At 38.9% G+C, this 20411-nt stretch overlaps 2 protein-coding genes across 2 annotated transcripts in view; both read right to left on the bottom strand.

Annotated features, from left to right (window-relative positions):
- Nucleotides 1-921: 921 nt before the first annotated feature.
- kcmf1 (potassium channel modulatory factor 1) lies at nt 922-11883 on the bottom strand. The gene is made up of 7 exons (XM_023264684.3): nt 11687-11883; nt 9752-9919; nt 9426-9565; nt 6921-7022; nt 6621-6804; nt 4732-5026; nt 922-2517 (listed from the first exon to the last, which is right to left on the bottom strand). The coding sequence occupies exons 1-7, from the start codon at nt 11700-11702 to the stop codon at nt 2253-2255; spliced, it is 1170 nt and encodes a 389-aa protein (XP_023120452.1). The 5' UTR covers nt 11703-11883; the 3' UTR covers nt 922-2252.
- Nucleotides 11884-12690: 807 nt separating this feature from the next.
- itga1 (integrin, alpha 1) overlaps nt 12691-20411 on the bottom strand; it is a 66657-nt gene continuing 58936 nt past the window's right edge. Inside the window, exons 20-30 of the mRNA XM_023264690.3 lie at nt 19865-19994; nt 19692-19769; nt 19494-19570; nt 18811-18900; nt 16526-16628; nt 16260-16376; nt 16080-16178; nt 15901-16005; nt 15640-15735; nt 15409-15522; nt 12691-14657 (exon numbers count right to left, since the gene is read on the bottom strand). Of these exons, the coding sequence (XP_023120458.2) occupies nt 14601-14657; nt 15409-15522; nt 15640-15735; nt 15901-16005; nt 16080-16178; nt 16260-16376; nt 16526-16628; nt 18811-18900; nt 19494-19570; nt 19692-19769; nt 19865-19994 (1066 nt within the window). The 3' untranslated portion in view covers nt 12691-14600. The remainder of the gene's footprint in view (nt 14658-15408; nt 15523-15639; nt 15736-15900; nt 16006-16079; nt 16179-16259; nt 16377-16525; nt 16629-18810; nt 18901-19493; nt 19571-19691; nt 19770-19864; nt 19995-20411) is intronic.

The raw sequence follows: 20411 nt of genomic DNA, 5'->3' as shown, positions 1-20411 counted from the left end.
GAATGACATTTAATCTGCTTTGCTTTTGGTGTTACGACTTTAAAAAGAACCAGCAGCCCAACATGTGTCGTGAAAACTATCCCGCGGGCACCATTTGTTTCTAACAATAACTATGAGAGAGTGACAAGGACAGCTGGCCTAAAGGGCCTCACACACACAAGGACAAACAAGCTACAGCTGAGGAAAGCATATTGTACGGTTAGATGTGTGTTTTTATGCGACAAAACGCTCAGATATGGAGGCCGGTGTGCGGCGTACCTTGGTGCGCGTTTTGTTGCGAGGAGCTTCACTCTGAAGGCGAGGACACACCGCAGGGTCGAAACATCCATCAAAGCCAAGGGCATCTTCCTCAACAGATTTATCTGGTGTCTTACATGAGGGGTCACCTGCCATCCTCTGAGGGAAGCTTCACCCTGTCTGGTGCTGGAAGAATAAATATCAGAACTCTCCTTTTGTTTCTCATTCACTCCAAAACATGCAATGTTATTGTTAGCACTTAATATGGTCATATTAACATTGTTTAAAATAAAAGTGTCATGAAAGCTTTGTGAGACGCTAAGCTGTATGAGGGTAAAAAAAAAGTGTTAACAATTACAACTTTTCCTGTAAAGACACATTTCATAATATTACAACTGTACTCCACTACAGTATCATTCATTATCTGTCTATACAAAAGTCTGCACTTATTTCCATAAAGAGCAATTACTGTTCTTACATTACACATCATAGTGTTACAAACCAGTAATTATTTGGCCCGTATCAATTCTAAATAGTGGGTTTTAAAAATAAAGTGTCACAAGTTTATTGTTGCTCTAAACCTTGAGGGGTGTTCACCAGTTAAAAAGCGGCTGAAGTGGCTGCTAACGTTCCCAAGATGTGAACAGATAATTATGAAAACAATAACACAAGGTGCAAAAGGCATGGTGGTCTCTTGCTTTCATCAAAAGCTGTGCGCAGTTTATATTTATTGTATTCTAAATTTACATTTTTTAAAAAAAGTCTGCCCATGTCTTAGAACCATTATGAAAGTTAACGCACAAATTCAATATACATCTCATTGTATTTTACATAGAGGGTAAAAGTATAGGCATGAAGGTGGCATGATCCATATCAAGGCTCAAAAGAATCAGAAAACAAACATGAATAAATAGAAAGTGCTAGCTTTAGCAGAAAAAAATAAGAATGTCTTCTTTCAAAAAAACAAAAAGGAAAAAAAATGCAGTGTGGAAAAGTCTCAAGCTCCTGATATCCAGCAAAGAAATTCATACAAGCCATCGAAAGCATGTGGTCTGACATGAGCAGAGTGTGGAGGAGCACTGGGTCGAGTTGGGCGTCTGTCTATAAATAATTAAGCATACTGTGCCTTAACAGCTTACAACTAAACATAAACATCTAGGAAACATCTTTTCTTCTGTTCCTAGTTTTCATCTGATGCGTGCAGCCGCAGTCGACAAATTCAAAAACAGTCGTCACAGAGAAAAAGGCGAACCGAAGCTGAGAAACACACATTGCAGCATTTCTTCAGAAGCCACTGCAATCTCTTCATTTGAAAATATTCATTCAACAAAAATCTAACAAAATTAATTGTTAGAGTTTAATTTCTGCATGTCAGTTTTGTAAACTACTCAATTTTCAATATTTAACCATATTTGAAGTAACCATTTAAAACAGTTGAAAGCTTTGGGATATTAAATAAAAAAAGGTTTTAATGACAGGGTCATTAAAAATCATGCACGCCGCAAATAACTGCATGCAGTAGTTATGGTAACCCATCCAAGCACTTTTTATTTATTAATAGTCATAAACACACACAGCAGCTTCATCAGAGGCGCCTGTGCCCTCTTGACTTTTGAATGTGGAGTATTTATACGGAGAGCCATTTGCATGTCACAGGAAGCAAAGGTCTGCCACAGCTGCCTGCAACATTTACCTGATAAAGAAAAGAAAAGTTATGTGGATTGATTATCAACTTCATATATATTTTATATATATTTATATATTTCTCTTCTCTTGCTCTCTCACTCAGTTGCTTTGCGCACTCGCACATTTATCCCACTTGCTCTCATTTATTTTTGTTTACAATGTAACAAATATGGTGACAGGCCTGAAATTACAATCACCGAAAAACAAACTCAGAAAATAGAGGAGGGAAAAAGGAGGGCGAGGCCGGGGTGGAGGGGGGACTGCTGCTGTTTGCTGCCCATCACTGACAGTTGCAGCACAGAGGACACAGTCTGCTTGATGCTCGGACATCAAAGAGGAGGCGGCGGAGGCTCCTTCCCCGTAGAGCTGCTCTCTCTAAGCTGGAGGTTCTCCAGTGCCACATCTAAAGGCATGATATCCACGCAGCCCATGGCTCCGAAGTCGGCGAAGTCTCGGCGCTCGTCCTCGTCGGAAGAGGAGCTCTCTTCGTGCATCAGTGTGGACAAAAGCAGCTCCTGGACGAACAGGCTGCGGTCAGCTCGCTCTCCTTCTAGAAACTGCCGCTCTGCTTCGGACATCTTGGGTTCATTCAACCTGAAGAAAAATAGTAAATGTTAATTCAAAGGCCATCAAAATGAACGCTTGAACATGGATTAATCCATCATTGTGATTAACCTGATTAAAAATTTTAACACAATTAACCCATCTGCAGTGCGGAATGACCCAAAATCCCTGAAACGTCTCTGGCAACGCATTTCAGGCAGTTTGTCCAAGTAGACTAAACGTTGTGCATGCTCAAATGGCCAGTTGATCCGGTAGTGGCAGATATATATATATATATATATATATATATATATATATATATATATATACACACACGCACGCACGCACGCACATATATATCCTTCTTTCTTGAGTCTGCTCATGCAAAATGAAACACGATGAATATAATTTAAAAATGAATGATATGTAATCGTGATTTATTAAAATTAATCCACAGCAACCCTGTGATTAATCTGATTAAAAATGTAAATTTTTTTGACAGCACTGATTAATTTAAATAAATTCAAACGATGTGATGCACGTTATGACTCCAAATACAGAAGGAACATAAGCTGGTCAGTTTCCTTTGTTAGGTTCTGAGGCTGAGGCTCAGAGCTTCACTTCAAATTCACTAGGAAATTACTATCAGGACAGGGAATAAACTAAAGGTTTTATTCAGCAAAATTTTGCAAAATTAATGAATAGGAAACACGGTGTTAGACATCAGTATGTTTACCAGATGCTTCCATTTGCTGATAAAAGATGCTAAGTACACTGGTAAGTGCACTGCAAACAGACTGCAGATCAACTGATGCAAATGAGACAATTCAGGTAACAGTAGAGTTCAATAAGTGTTCTTTCAAGTTCAGTAGTTTTGTGTCTAATTTTTGTATTTTATCAGATGGGAAAAATTTAACAACAAGATGGTATCAGCATTATATATCATACAGTCAACTCTCTAAATACCAGCACCGCTTGTTAAAAAAAACCTATCGGTTGACCACAAGTGTTAAACTTTGCATTGATCTGCAGATTCAGCAGCTTTACTGTGGACAACAGTTAAGTTATCTCTGAAGATACTTGGTGGTAAACTGAATCCCCTTTAGCACCTTTTCAAAGTCACAAAAGCCACTCACAGGCTAGCATAGCATCCCCACAGGTACTAAAACCAACTAGGACTTGAGATCTTTTGTCCAATCAGCCTTTAGCTTTGTTAAAAAGAGGTGGTTAAAGTCTCTAACCAGTATCTGAGCTTAGTTATTCTCCACCTACTCTGCTGTCCTAATGGTGGAATTATTCTAAATAAACATGGCAGCAAGCATGGAGGCAGCAGCTTTAAGAACTTTGTGGTAATTGATGTTAATTTGTCTGTTAATTTGACTTTATCTTTCTGAGAATGTCTTATTATAAATGTTTGTTTTGAACATGTTCTACTCAGGGAGAGCCATTGAAATTTTGAAATTGTAGTGCTGCCTTGCACTGCGACATGAAAGTTGTGTAATTGTTGCTCTTAAATGTTTAAGTATTGTGTTGATATGTGTGAGGATGTTTGAAAGCTGAGCTGTTAACTGCTGCTTGCAAACTAAATTGCCCCCTTTGGGAATAATACCGTACAACTATATTCCAAAAGTCATTAGAGGATTGAAACTTAGGCAGGGAACAGAGGTACTGCTAATTATATTCTCATACTTTACATATTTAAAGCAGTAGTTAAGCCTGGTTATTTCTTTACTTTTCTTGTTGGCAAGAAATCTCATGAGACGGCCAAAACAAACAATAAATTGATCTTTCTAATGAGTGTGTACTGAGCCTGGTGCAGGTTATTCCTCTCTACCATAGATCCCTGCTGTTGTCCAAAAACTTAAAAACACATCATTGAACACACTAAATCTGCAGCTGAAAATAGTCCTCTAAAGGCTCTATTTCCAGACACAAGACTATGACTCAGTGTAATTTGTTAATTTTAACATGAATATAGAATACCACGAAACTTATTCTTGGAGAACATAATATGAATATCTGTTTCTCAAAAGAAATAGTAAAAACTATTACCAGAGATTAGTGTCTCATCAGTAACTAATCAGGCAACCTAACATTCTAGCAAGACGACATCACTATTATACTCATTAAAATAGCATTACTAAATGGCTATTTGTACTAGTAACTGCTACAAATTGCAGTCAGAATAAACCTTAAACAGGGCATACAGTGTTTTTTTTTGAGAGCATTGATTTGCCGCCAAAGTATAAAACTGGCCTCACTCACCGTGCTAATAGGAACTGGGAGCTGTGGGATGAGGACGAGGGATTGCTTTCACCCACAGTGGCGGTGTTGGCAGTTGCTGTGCTGGGTGGAGGGATGGTGGTGCCAGTGTTGCCTGGGTTGTTGCTGCGTCGCGTTGCATGGCGGCCCGTCTCCACTTGCTGTCGTGCCGCCTGAGCCTGCTGCCGCTCCAACTGCAGTTGCATCTGGAGCTGCTGGAGCTGGGAGGCTGAAGGCCCCGACGAGTTTATTTGGCCCCCTGCAGCACGTCGCACACCTGACAGCTGAGACAACAACTCTGCAGGAGACAAAAAAAAGAGAAACTGGTTTCAGTGTTGTTTGTTTCTAAATAAATCATGCTTTCAAAAGACTACTCTGTAGATACCTAAGAAGATATGACAGACAGAAGGAGGAGAAAGAATACTGGAAGATATGGTCACGTGTACTGTTGGACTTGAAAAGTGAGTAATCAACATGATTTAAGAAAAAACCTCGTCATTGTATGTTTTGTTACGATGTTCTCAGATTTTTGTTCTTTAAAAATTACATCAGAAAGCTAGATTACTTTAAAACATGTCCTGCTGTCAACATTACATTTTGTCCTGGCAAACAAAAATAACACAGCCACTACTGTCATTCACAAATACACACACACAAAAACCGAAAGCATTTTGTAGATCAAAATAAAAGAGACAACACATTTGTATACTAGGAATCATATCTTACGTAGTAAGTCATATGGTACACACTGCACACATAGTTATAAAATGACAGGATGTACTACAATGAGAGAAACAAGTGATGCTAAATATAGATAGCAGAGTTTTCCTGATCATTTTAAGACTGTTGCAGCACCTACGCTGAATGAACGGAAAGAAACTGCCTTCAGAGTTTTTCGATGCTCTGGACAAAAGATTTTAATAAAAACTGAGGCCACAATGATCTTTCACAGCCATAACCTAAGCAGTTCATAACTGAGTTCAAGTGAATGCACGTGCCAAATCTGAAGGAAGCATTGACCTGAAAAAATAATGTGTCCGGTACAAAGCTGGCTGATGGCTACAACCACTGACAGAGTGACGTACCTACTGACCAACGACTGTAAATACATTTTGGTAAACTATGACCCAAAACTGCACTACAAGTCTTGCTCCGCGAATGTTACTTTTTATGGCACATGGTGCAAACACACATATGTGAAAGTATCACTTCAGGAGAGAACACTTCAGCGGCGAATATAACTGTTTTGCGTCTATTTGTCAATGTCTGAGTGTTAAAAAAAAAAAAAAATATATATATATATATATATATATATAATTTGTGATGTTGATGATGCAAAAGTTCTATTTTTAATTAACATTTTTCCAATTTGTGTTTTCAGTTTTGTTTGCGTTTTAATTGCAGCATTTTTCGATGTGGAGCACATTTCCTTAATGTTTGTCCTTTAACTTTTGTATGTGTTAAGAGCCACTTGTTGGTTAACTGAGGTACCTTTTGGTCTAAGAATTAAGTTTGTCCATTTCTTTTGCAGGAATAATTCTCATCAAAGTGATGGTTAATAGAAGTTAATGATATTTTTTAAAAATATATATAATTAATGTGTTTTCTCCACACTCGAAAAACACAAAATGCCAAAAACCAGGGCGGCATGCATGCAACACACAACAGTGGAAAAAAGCATTTTACCAATTTTGGATGCAAAGTCAAAGTACAAGAAGTTAAAAAAGTTCACATTCACCAATGGAAATGGATGGTTATGACTCACACAATATATAATTAGTAGTTTTTTCCCTACTGATGGTGCTTGAGGAGGATTCATCTCTTCTCTGGGTTTGAAAAGCTTTGTGTGGAACGTTAAGCAGACAGTGCATCAGTATGACTCTGATTCTCACCTGCGATGGGGTCCATTGCTTCTCTGTTACTGGGGGTGTAAGTGGAGCTCTGTGATGAGGAGGATGAAAGTCCCCCCGTAGAGCCGCTAGTAAAGTGCATATTTGTCCGTCGTGCCCTTGGGCCGCCCAGCCCTCGACCAGGGTGGAACATCCTGCGTACATGTCGGACACTGCTGGACTCATCGTGAAAAGGGACTGTTAAGGTTAAATTCAGTCACAACATTCAATAACAGCACAATGTTTAAACGTTTAAAACAATGGTTACTTGGACACAATTGTGTGGAGGCACAAAAAGGATATTAAATCTCTTGGCGCTCTGTGTTCGAGGGTAAGGTGAGCTGTGAAGTCGTCTGTGACGTGGTTGGGGTCCCCTCCTGGCAAGGCAGCACATATTGGACAGATCTGAAATGAGAGAGTGAGAGGTTTCTGTTTGAGATGCATCAGGGAAATTCTTTTAGAGTCAAGCATCATGTGTGATTTTTATCAATATGAAGCATGATAACTACCTTTCATCTTAAAGTTTAGAGTTAAATCTATGCAGCAGAAGCAGAAATAATGTTTCATTTTTTCTTTTTCCTTGTTAAAACCCGGCTTCTACTTTATCCGCAATGCAACTTGACAGTCAGCAGCTGGAGATTCAGGTGTGTGATGCTAGTAATAGCAAAAAGTGCCTCAAGGTTGTAGTTTCAGGGTGATATCAAGCAATGATATTTGAGTCAATTTATCACATAATGGATGGATGGATGGATGGATGGATGGATGTAAACAGCCTTTAATTGTACAATCTATGGAGTTCCCCTTTAAGACTAAATGAATGGTCATGAGCAAATGCTTAATGTACCAAAGTCAAAGCATTTGCAAATTAGTACAAGGACTGTACATGGGTCAGTGAGCGCAAGAAATCAACCAAGTATATTTGACTGGAAGAGACAGAGCCCATCTTCATGTTTTGAGTAGGGAATGGTGTCCTTTAACTTAAGTGGCAGTAATCTCTGTCCTTTCACATTGCAGAAACAATGCCTACCAACAACTAACCACAATATTTTAAAAGAGGGCTTTAAAAACTGGGCAATTAACTGATAGATGAAGGGTTGAAAACCCAGAAAAAAATTAGATAAACTGGTAGAACATTATTTTTCAATCCAAAAACACAAAACTAAATCCAAATATTCCCTGGCTCCAGCTGCTTTGATGTTTTTCTATGCCAAACATGCCAATAAATGGATCTGAATACAGCATAAAATGCGTTGCAGGAAACTGAGACAGAAATTTTTCACTATTTTCTGCCAAAACAATTAATTGAGGAACTAAGCGGCAGACCAACTGATTACAAAAAATAACCACTAACTGCAGCCCTAAAACAAAAACATTGAAAAATAACTGTAAAGGCAGCAATACTGTGCAGTAAGTTCAAGTCTGCTCCACAGCTGCTGCTGATGTTTCAGACACCGATCATTCTATCTGCACTTAATGCATTTGAGAACATCAAACTTGTACAGTACATTTCACCATTAAGCCCATTAGGATGGTAAGTACTCATCACTAGAAAAGTCAACAACACTCTTTTGTTCACTGAGACTCTATCATACTGTCACCTGTATGCATCAGATTCTCAGTGTAAAACTCCAGCACATACCATCCTGTACATTAACTGACATACATAAGCACAGAAACATGCTAGCACTTTTTTCGCTCTTTGTTCATCTTTAAAATATTATTTTAAAGCATGTGGCTGGCATTATTCTGTATATACACCTGTAGTTGTTTGGTTCGTTGTCACTTCCACATTTATTTACTAAAATATCAAATGAGTATCAGAGCTAAGTATTCCTGTTTGAGTAATGTTAGCTAAAACTACTGTTTCCAGCTGACAAAATTGCTTAGCTGATCTAAAAAGTCAAAAAAACACAGTGAGCTGTTTGTGAGATTTACATCCACAGTGGGAACTACTCAGCTTGAGGCTGACTGCCAGGCAAAAGGTATGGAAGTTGGAGAAGTTTATTCATGGTATTTCCATGGGATTTGTTTAGAAATTAAACAACATATTAATTAAAAGAAACAGGAAATACATCTGCAACTACTTTGACAGACAAAAATCGATGATTTCATCCCCTTAGAAATTAAAGATGTGCTTCATTTCTCTATCATTTTGTGGGTTTGGCTGACAAAGTTACAGAACATCACCATGAAAAACTGTGTCAGTTAAATGAAAAAAATAATGAATTTTGTAAGCAATCATTAGTTGCAGCCCTCAATTCATGTGGTTGCGATAGAAAATGAAGAAAAATTTAAGCCTTATCCTTACATGCTGCTGTGGCAACATCAACACAATTCAACAAAAACAGTCCACGGTGGAACTTGCTGTTTCAGTTGGCACTGGTGTTAAACTGGAGCACAAATACTACTATAGATGGCTCCACTCATGCGCTCTAAGAGTCCCTTCGTCATAACTAGTTGGACAGACTACCTGCTAATCTGCCAACCAGGTGTCAGTGGAGTCAGCAGCAGCTTGACCCTTTGCCTTGCTTTACCCAGCAGTGGATGATGCTCATAAAAAGTCATTTTCTGACAACAGATCATCTATAAATGCCCTTGTATGTACACTCTGGGATGCATTTTGAGCTGACAGAAGGGCAGTAATCAACAGCAATAAATTACTAAAAGTTAAAACGAAATCTCTCCATATAATCACTCAAATACATAGCACATCAGTGAATGGCAGATACATTTGCAAGTATATATTATTGTGCACATAATACAGTACATAAAACTATGATTTACAATCTGTAAACCCTTCGTACTCACCACCTCTGTGGAGGTCTCTGAATGCTCTGAGGTGACATGCTCCTGTAGGGATGTCTCTGTGAAGCCCATCTTGCCACAGTAAGGACATGTGAACGACTGCGGTTGTTCTACTGAAAAGGTGTCTCCTCCATAATACAAGTCTGCAAGAAGACAGCAAAACATAGCAGCTCTTAGGTGTAGTCAATCAATATTTTAACGATTATGTTGAATAAGTCAGTCATCAAGCCATAAAGTCTAATCATCACGTACAACACAGTCATTATGCATCAGTGTGTGATAAGTAAGCCATGCAAGTTTTGTGTGTGTGTGTTCAGCCTGGTCCTTACCATAATCTACCCTGGTTAATATACACTGCATTGGGTGCTCTGTGGTGTGTCTTGTTGTTGTGGCTCCGCTCTCGTAGCACGATGCACAGAGGTCGTAGTCGTAGCAAATTAAACACTTGAACCGTCTTCCTCTAAAGTTGCCTTTTAAACACGCATCACAGCTCACACCTGCAAAAACAGACAATAATAGTGTGAAATCAAACATGCGGACCTGACAATAAAGTTACAAATTCCTTATAACTGTGTCTGCGGGACAAACAGTGAGAAAGGAATCTTTATCTGAGGTCCACTCTCACTTACATGAGCATGTGCTTTGGAGTGGCACCAACCCACAAGTACCAGCAATGAAGAACCCTGGCATTCCAACTAACTTCACAAACAGCCAAGAGTCATGACACAAACATCTGAAAGCTGTTTTCATTGCAGCTTTCGTTACTCATTTACAGCGCAGATCACTAATTTCCAGGTAGAACGCACCTTCCTTTTTAAAAAAAAAATCTACTTCTGCATGAACCGAACAGTTCAAGAGATTAAGAAACTGAAGTGTACCCAACCAAAGCAGAAAATAAAGCTAATTACTATTTAGTAGGCATCACATCAAATATTACTGCAATTCTCTGCCACTCTTCAAACACCCCCTCACAACTGTACAAACACAACCAGTTATTTTCTGAGGCTTCATAGTGACATTTCCTTTGAAAGTAAAAAAAGAAAGAAAAAAAAAAGATTGACTAGTATGTAAACAAGTATTAAGGGAATTTCCTCTGACTGATCTGACAACTTACTACACAACAACTACCAAACTGTACAAAGAAAAATCTTCAGGGTGGTAACATTTATAAATCAAGTACTGATCTGAGCAAACAAATCAGCTGGCAATATGTAGCTATAAGCTTCAAGTGTTGATTAAAGGTTTGGTTGTTTTAGTGCAAATTTTACTGAGGCTGGTAAAAAAACCAAACAAACAAACTGAAGTATGAGTGGTACAGAAAACTGCGTGCTTTCTTTCCTTAGATGAGCTTACAACATATTTACACAGAGCGCTGCCTGGACAATGCAGGTGTTATCTCAAAAACTAGCTTGTCTACTAGAAGACAGTAAAACGGGTTACCAAGCACATTTGTTGTCCTCTGACTAAGTAAAAGTAAGTTATTTCAGTTTGCTCCTCTGTCCTAAAGGGGCTAACTAAGACTACAGTGCCCATGTTTGCATTATGATTTTAACTTCTGATGGGATTAAACTGCTAACATTATGCTATGACTAAAGAGCCGAATTTCCTGAAAATCAATTAAACATGTCAACTAATGATTCAACCCCAGCTAGCCAGTAGCCGGCCAGCTAGCTAACTTAGTGACTGGTTTATGGTGAAAGGCCTCAGACTTTCTGTCTTCTTGATGACAGTGCATTCGCTAACAACAGTATGGGACTGGACGGGACAGTATGGCGCTAATTTAACAGCTGCGGGCTCTTAAATTATCAAATTTAAGACAAATGTGAAGCTGGCTATACCAGCATATGTTATAGTTCACAAGTGGGGAGGTAATAAATACAAGAACAAGCGACATAAAGTCATAGCTACACCAACGACTCCTTATATTAGCATGCATTAGCTTGCTAGCTAGCCTGGCTAACCTAAGGTAGCGCAGCACCTAGCAACGGCTAACTGCTAAGCTCCGCTCTGCTGCCGTATCATTGCGAACAGGCTGAGTGAAGTTCCGGCCGCTAACCTCGAATTAGCAAACATGAGACATTTGTGTAAAACTGAGCTGCTGACAGCAAATGTATATGTCAAGAGGCGAGCCTGGAAACACGCCGCGGAAAACGCAACATAACCCCCCTCCTCCACCACCCCCCTGACTTGAATAAGCACTTAGCAGAGCTAGCCGAGCAGCTAGCCGCTCAGGTAATGTAGCCAGGAGCCGCTTATCAACTCACCCTCATGTCGGGACATCCTACAAACAGCGACACAGCCCCTCCTCGGGCTCCCCAGCGCGCTCAACGGGGGACGATACAGTTTCTGAGATACTAAACTTGGAAAAATCCTTCACCCTCGTCGCTTTTTCGAGCAAGATGGATCCCCAGCAGCTTACAGTTTGTTCTGCTTCCCCTCCCAGAGTGTCACTTCTGGCTGGCTGCTGCGGGTGAACACCAGGCGGCGCTCGGCTACATGAAATCACTCGGCTCTCATCTGATTTGCATAAATGCCCTTAGTTTAGCCTTGCAGGGCATTTGCCAAACGAGGCGAATGCAAGCATTACCAGTGTCGTGATATGTATGTACAGTCATGGAAAAACATTTTTAGACCACCTTTGTTTTCTTCAATTTCTTGTTCATTTTAAATGCCTGGTTCATAAAGATACATTTGTTTGGACAGATATAATGATAACAACAAAAATAGCTCATAAGAGTGTAAGACTTGATATCCAGACATTTTCCATGGTTTTCTTGATAATAGCCAAAACCACTTAACTTCCTAGATCAATAGCTATGGCATTGTACTGCCAAAAACAATGCTTTTAGGCCTTCCGTGTTTTCTTTTCTGTCTGTTTTAGTCACATGATGCACACAGGCGTTAGCACCTGATTGCATAACCATTGTTTTTGATGACTGCAGTGTTCATGACTGAGTATTTTCAATCTCAAATGATAAAGACACAATAAATCAGCAAATTCTCACATTTCTTATGCTGGAACCAGATCATTTAGCAAATCTTTGCTCCGTGAATGTCTTAATTGTTAATGGCTTATCAAAACTATTCAACAGTTTTCTGTCAATTACATTATCTTTAAATACACAAATTATTGCCATCCACTGTTATGAATTGCATTTTGAGAAAGAAAATGAGTTTTTAACAAAATGATTGTGAGCAGGCTAGTAATTAACAGAGCCTTTTAAATTTAAATTTTAAACAAAACTGAAAAAAAACAAGGATCAAGAAGTTCTTTGTAAAAAGTCTTTATTTTTGTACATAAGATTCAGTTCATTTCTGTGCTGATGAGGACACATACAGTCTGACAAACCAGTGCATTACAATGAAGACTTCACAGCAGTGTCGAAGGCTGGGCCGGAGCTCACAACTCTCACTTTGTGCCTTACACTTCCTCAGAAATTATCCGAAAGCAAATCTGATCTGAGAAAATGACCCCAGACCACCTCAAATGAGCAAAGAGAGACCAACAGCTCCACCCTCGTGCATAAGCCCGATGTGGCCGTACAATCGTAAAACGACTAACAGTTACACATTCTGTACATACAATTTATTACATGTGCTTCGTGTCAACAGTGGAAAGTAAGAGTTGAGGAGTATTAAAATATTCCAAGGCTGCCTCTTCTTCTTTGGGTTTTCCCTCAGCTTTATTATACAACAACGAGGGGGGAAAAAAGTCAAGAAACAATCAGGAACACATTCTCCTCAATATACAATATAATCTCTTCTTACATTTCGTGTAGCTGTGCAACTTCTGGAAACAAAAACAAGGGAGAGAACCTGAATGAATAAGGTACTGTGTACCGCTTATGGGAGGCTACCTGTGAATCTGTTTAAATGGATTAAACTGGCGAGTGGGGAGACATACTTGTGTGTTTCTAAATTGAGGGAACAATTTGCAAATGAAAAGGTTGAAATTGGTGGAATCTCGTCTCAATCAGCCTCGACATTCAAATCACAGCCATTCGACGGGTTGGAAATGTAATTTTTGATCAAATAAAACCAAAATAGTGGATACAAACCCTCATCTTTGTGTATATTTCAGTACAGAATAATTATACTTTCATTTTTCATCAAAATATAACACTATTTACATATTTGCATCAGCTCTGAAATTGTGACAAAAGCCAGATAATTTTCTAATGTGTTAAACGTTAATGTCGTCATTCATGATACTTGTAGCACCTGAGCGAAATCATGTCTCTGATCACAAGAAAAAAAAACATTAAATTAAATGCAAACACAATTATATACATTTTTAAGCTTTACATTTGTGAGCACTTATATTTACAGTACAATCAAAGTTTTGGATTTTGAAGGCGCAGCTTCCTGTATGCCTCAGTAACCACGGTGACATGTAACATCACAGTCGGTTAACTAAAATTAAAAGTATAAAAAAACTAAAGCATACGCACTGCACCTTTGCTTAAAATATGTCTCTGTCTTTAGACAATTGGAAATTGATGATGTGCCATGTTATACTGTTAAAATTCAAACAAACTGCTATAAAATGCTAAAAGATACAGTGTTTCATTGAAAAAAAAAGTTTTAAAACAAAAGTTTAAGCTATCTGAGCTCCAACACATGTACAGTTCACATATCGTCTTGTTAGAGCTTTGGGCTTTCATGCTGTGATGCTTTATATATGTGTAAGGTGGCTTAGGCAACTTTGGATCCTCATAGTAAAAAACCTGAGTACTTTTTTGTTCTAAAGCTGGAGTGCTGCTAATTCTGCTGTATGTAATACAGATATATGATGCTACTTTGCCAACAGATTCCTGGTAAGTGATGGCGTCTTCCTTCTCCCCTCTGGATCCTCTTCTTAAACTGCTTGACCTGACGTCATGTTTACTGTATGTCTGCGATAAAGAAGCTGGTGTGGAACAAATAGCATTTATAAATACTTCAGATACAGCGAGCGTCTGTGTCTCTGTACGTGAGACCATCTCAGTGTTGTAACTCAGTGCTTGAAGCAGCACGGTAAAAGAGTGAGGAAGTATTTGCAAACACTATCTGGTTCATGCCAACGTAAGAAACAGTCACGGTGTTTTCCAGGTAGTCGGTGTGTCACAATACTGAGGTGTCTGTGGGTCTTGTGGCGTCTCCTCCATCTGTCCGACTGATGCCGGGTGTCTGGACATCTCAGTTCGCCATTTCCTCCTTTGAGTAATCCCTGGATTTTCTTTTGAAGAAGCCCAACTGGAGGAGCAGAAAAGATAATTAAAAATCTACTAAAAAGAGACACATTCTCAATTCACCAGATGTTTTGGAAAATAAACCTATTTGGTGTCTTGCTGAGAGTTATTATGGAGAAGAAGACTCTTATCTGTCTGTTGAAAATGAAGATGAAACCAGGAGACGATTAAATTAGCTTGGCATAAAGACTAAAAACAAGAAGCTGGACTGGATCTGTCCAAATCATTACCATAATCTATTAAGCAGCACTTCTAAAATCTAAAAAACATTATATCTTACATGTCCAATCCATACAAAACCAGTGTAAAAGTCACATTTTATGGTTTTATATGGGATTTTATACTTGTGTTTATTTGGGTCTCAACTTCATATTAAAACAACTATAAAACATATTCAGAAATACTATATTACTGTTGTTATGCACATACTATGTGGCCAGAGGTGTCTACACATCACCATGTACCAGCTGAGATACTTTTATGCTGTGAAGATGTACTGTGTTTGTTACGGATATATATTAAACAGAATAAATGTTCCACCCTGTTTCTAGTCTCTATGCTAAGCTCACCTTTCTCTGGTTCTGGATATATATTTAACATCAAGGAAGCAGTCATGAAAAAAGCAAATTGCTTTTCAACTGATTTTCCAAAATCTTGAACTGTGTTTGCACTGCAGGGACAAAATGCCACAGCTGGTCGGGGCGTATTAGAAGATTTGAAATACTCCGCTTTCAGTATGATTCAGGAAATCTCACCCTCCAAAGAATGAAGATGACAAGTGCTAAGATCAGCAGTCCTATAAGGATGCTGAGGATGATGATCCAGAAAGGGATTCCTCCTATGGTCTCTTTCGAAACCTGGATCTTGACCTGGTTAACACACACACACAAACATACTGTAAATCTGCGCATACATGTAAACACACAAAAGCATTTGCCAAAAAGCAAGACAATACAAGCATATAATAGTAAAACTTTACGACTTACACTTCTGGTCTTGCCGTTGCTGCCCAGTTCAAACAGCTTTGTGTTTCTGAGCATCAAAGTGGCGTTCACTGTCATGTGCAAACTGGAAAACTCGCCCTGTAAGACAAACCTCCTTTAAATGTTTGCTTTCTTACCTTTCCATGAGTCAGACAGCTGCCAGTCTACTTTACTATTGTCTTGGTGTGTAATTTATCAGCATCCATGACAAAGCAGTGGCCAGAGAAATCCAAAATCACCAGTCACATGCCGTCTTGAACGTACCTTGATGAACGTAGGTTTCCACACTCTAAACGTGACGTTGACTTGGCTGATTTTAGCTTCGGGGATGGAGCAGCTAAATGACACACAATCTATGTTTTCGCAGCGCTGTAGAACAAATCACACACACTGTAAGACAGGAGCAGCTCAGCAGTCTTTAGAAAACAAATGTGATCACTCACCAATAGGAAGGCACTGAGCGTTTCTTTCTTTGGTTCGAGCTTTATAGCGTTCGGGTTAATTTTATCAGGGTTGATCCAATGTTCTGCGTTACATTTCACCTGCAGAGCAGTGAGAAGTAAACATCAGAGTGGGTCTGTTTGTTTAGACACTATTGTACGTCCATGTGTGTATATACATACCTGTGGGCTTTTGGCGACATGTGTCAGGTACAGTAACCTGTTCTTTAGTGGAGACAGACGAGGATACGCCACTGTGAGGTCAAGAGGTAGAGACACACTGCCACCTGACTTTTCCACCTGAGGACATGTGAGGGAGAGAAGAGTCAGGAGTGGCCTCTATTGTACTGATATCCAGGGAATACTGAAGAATCCCATCTGCATGCAGCTGTATACTCTACGTTTAAATGAATAAATCGTCAGGTATGATCATAATGTGCAGACGTTACCGTATAGCTGATGTTGACCTCTTCTCCAATCATCCTGGTGTCATTGATTTCCGCTGCATATTGTTCGCCGTCTTTTACTACAATATGTTCATCGGCATGCACCCTGGAAGATGCACATTTTTAAAAAGACATGTTATATTTTTCACTTCTCAGTAAGAGCTTCAGGTAAAGACAGAGGCTCAAAAAGAATCAAAATTAGATTATAAAGTTTTTAAATTCCAAAGTCTTAGATTATAATGTCTGCTCTTTTTCTTTTTCTTGCACTATTTCTTGTATTCGCTGCTGTAACATCAAAAACTTCCCCGCTGTGGGATCAATAAAGGCTTAATCTATCTATCTATCTATCTAAAACTCTTGGTCCTACTGTACAACAAGAAAAGCACTCAGAGAGCACAGTACTCCGCCAAGGCTGCTCAGTCGTATAATTTCCGACAGAAGTCCGCAGTAGTCGATTTGTAGCAGTATCGCAATCATGTGATCGTCAGCAAGCAGCTGATGCAGTGTTCACATGTAATCATAGTTACAGTGATGCCGTACTGCTATCTTGCAATGATACAGAAATCTTTAACAAATCCGTGGATCCAGACTATAAGCTGCATCATTGCCAAAATCTAATCAGTTGGTCTTTGTGTCATTTCTGACCCTCCTTGAAAATTTCATCCAGATCCGTTAGTCTGTTTTTGAGTAGTGTTGCGCACAGACAGAATAACAGACGGACAGACAAACGTACGCCGATAGTCACATAACTTTGTCGCGTTCCTTGGCGGAATAATAAGGCACTCTTGGTATATCTGTGGTTGCTAACGACTTCAATATAGTGTCAGTATATCATTTATCAATGTTTTAATAGTTATTGAAGTAGGAACTTCAGCCCAATTACCAGTAAGTAATAATATGTATTTACTAATTCTATCTGCAATACTGCATTGTTGGGCTGCTTTGGAGCAGTACAAGAACATGTAAACCAAACATTAATGTGTTATCACCCTATAAAGTTTATGCAGTGCTGGGAAACAACTAACACAGAGCAGCAGCAGTAGCATGTGCAATGGTGTTTCTGGCCACTTAATGGATGTAACTGCAATATTCACCCACCTCTTTAGCTCCGTTTTACTGCCTAAGAAGAATGCTTGGTTATTTGGCAGCTAAATGCTCCACTATGTTAATCAGCTATTCACTACTGTTTTATCTGCCTGCCTTCTGGTGCTTGGATGGAGGCATACATTTGGTTTATAGAGCTGTTTCATCTCTGAAAACAGCTGCTTACTACATCTGGAAACAACACTGATGAGAACAGTGAGAGTGAACACAAACAGTAAAGTTACAGCAAAGCAAAGCACTTAGTAGGAAAAACTGCACAGTTGGGTAATAATTATCCATAGATACAGTGCTTTAAATTACCTGTTTTGCATAATATAATGTTGATCTCTCTGAATCTGAACAAGTAAATTGTGGGTCTCATTCATAGACTGCATCACACTACAATAAGCCATCAAGCTACTGTAAGAGTGGGAGCATAAATAGTTACTCATAAAAAGTTACTGGACTGCAAACCCTCTTCCTGAAGGTTAAAGGTTACAAAAAAGTTACAATTCTCTGATTTCAGCTTCCTTAAAATGAATATTCTCTAGTTCCTGTTGTCCTCTATGACTATAAATTTGATATTTTTGGATTTTTGACAATTTCATTTTAAGACGCCATCTTGGACTGTTAACACTGATGGACGGCTTTTTACCATTTTTGATTAGTCAACAAAATAATCAACACATTAATCAACAAATATATTTACTGCAGCCTTGCCAGAAGATGAACCTGATAACATCTGTGAGTGTCTGACTTTTCACTTGGCTCTATCATCAGGTCAAACTAAGACAGTAAACTCGGAAACATCTAATATGCTAACAGCGTTGATGTAACATTCTGTTAAGCAGGTTTTATGTTTCCTCTTAAAATAGCACACGTCTTAGCTAACCATTTTAAGACAGGATATGCAACATTGCGTTATTGAACTGTGGTACCAAGATGTCTTTACTCCAAGTAAAGGAAAACACAAGAAATCTGATATATTATTATTGTTACTGTAAGAATAGACATTTCCTGTGGTGGATATTTTGACTTGTTAAAAACAAGTGTGACCTGAAATACCTAATTAGACATGAGCATCAAGAAAGTATGTTGTTACACCATGACTAGTTAAAATGTCCACTATGAAAGGACTACAGACACCAGCACTGCATTTATTATTAAAACGATGCTGGTTGGCTGGTATTTTTACAGCTACTCACACTTTGAATGTGAGTCCAGCTTCATACTTCACAGGGATGGAGATCTGCACGCTGTTGTCACCCTGAGTAGAAGGCAGCTCCTCACTGTCACTGTGGCAAATTAAAAACATGTTTGTTTAATTGAGATGCATATTATGTTATATATACAAGAGAAGAAATTCACTCTTTGTTTTGCATTCATCCCCTTGAGTTGTAGGTTATTTTTGGAAATTTCCACATGAAAAACATCCCCAAATTCAGTCAGAAAAAGCTCAAAAACTGTGATTGAACAACCTTGGGCTCTGTAGATCAGAGCACTTTGAAGAAATTTAAAATAAAATAAGTCTCTCTGCCCTCATCACCAGGCCAGAGTGAGATATGACAGACTTATTCTCTGGCCTGATCAAAACTGTAACTCGGAGAGTAAATAACAGCCTTATAACAATGAGTCACTGACACTGATGTTATTGAACCTGCTCAACTGCATGAACCACAATAAATATTACAGTGATTTTAGTCAGAGTAGTCCTAGGTGGCCTCTTTAGTGAATGTGCAGCATTTGACAACCTGGGAGAAATTGAGCTGGTTGTGTTTTTATAACAAATACAGCCTGTTCCTGGTTTAAGGTCTTTCAAGTGGAAGAAGTTAATTAATCACAAAACATAAGAATTATCAGTTTAAGATGTAAACACTGATTCTCTCACCTTGTAGCTGTCACATTGATCTGAATTTCCTCCTGAACATGATTAGGATTGACCTCAAATTTCACTTTGAAGTTTTCCTGAGGATTTCAGAACACAGCATAGCTTTAATTATCATCAGTAAAGACAGCTATTATATATTTAGATATAATGCACAGGTAATATGTGACATAGATCCTGCACAGCACAGCTGAAACTAACCTCCGCATTGCTTCCCAGGAAGGGGTATCCGACAGCACACTCCACCTTGGTGTGGTTCAGAGTGCAGTCTTTCTCTGGCTGATAATGAAAAACAAAACATAATGACACGTATTGGCTCAATTCATACTGTGTACACTAATGTGAGGCAGAAAGAGGAGAAGCAGGAATCTCACCTCGACTTTAACATAGTTGATGTTTGGTGAGAAACTGAGGATAACTTTGGTGTTGTATGCGTTGTCTTTGCTGTTTCTGACGTTGATGTTCACATCAATCTTGGCTTTGTCGTTTACTTTGATCACCATGCTGGAGAAGTAAATAAAACCTGTTAGGTTGTGATGCTCACATCTCCCCACAAGGGTGCAGTCATGCTCTGGAAGGGTTTGCAGCTTAGAAATCTAACATTACAGCTATATAGTACACAATAAACAACCTCTATGGGGAAAAAAAGAGACATATATACATAAAACAGTTAGCGGTAATAGTTACAGTTCCTCCTGCCCATACAGGCTGTGAAGAAATCCCAGAAATGTGACAGGAAACAACATTCAGTCATCATTTTGTGCAAATCACATTGCCAATACTATGGCTACAGCAGACAGCATTACAACTGTGGATGTTTTCCTGAGTTAGCAAGGAATTCCTTCTTTGTGTTAGCGTTCATCCACTGCAGAAACTGGAATGATCTCTTTGTAGTCTTGGTAAACAGGAAGAGAAATTATA

Source organism: Amphiprion ocellaris, chromosome 17 (assembly GCF_022539595.1).
Source record: "Amphiprion ocellaris isolate individual 3 ecotype Okinawa chromosome 17, ASM2253959v1, whole genome shotgun sequence".
Lineage (NCBI taxonomy): Eukaryota > Metazoa > Chordata > Actinopteri > Pomacentridae > Amphiprion > Amphiprion ocellaris.
The sequence above is the reverse complement of the archived record's forward strand: the minus strand, read 5'-3'. Positions and strand labels throughout refer to the sequence as shown.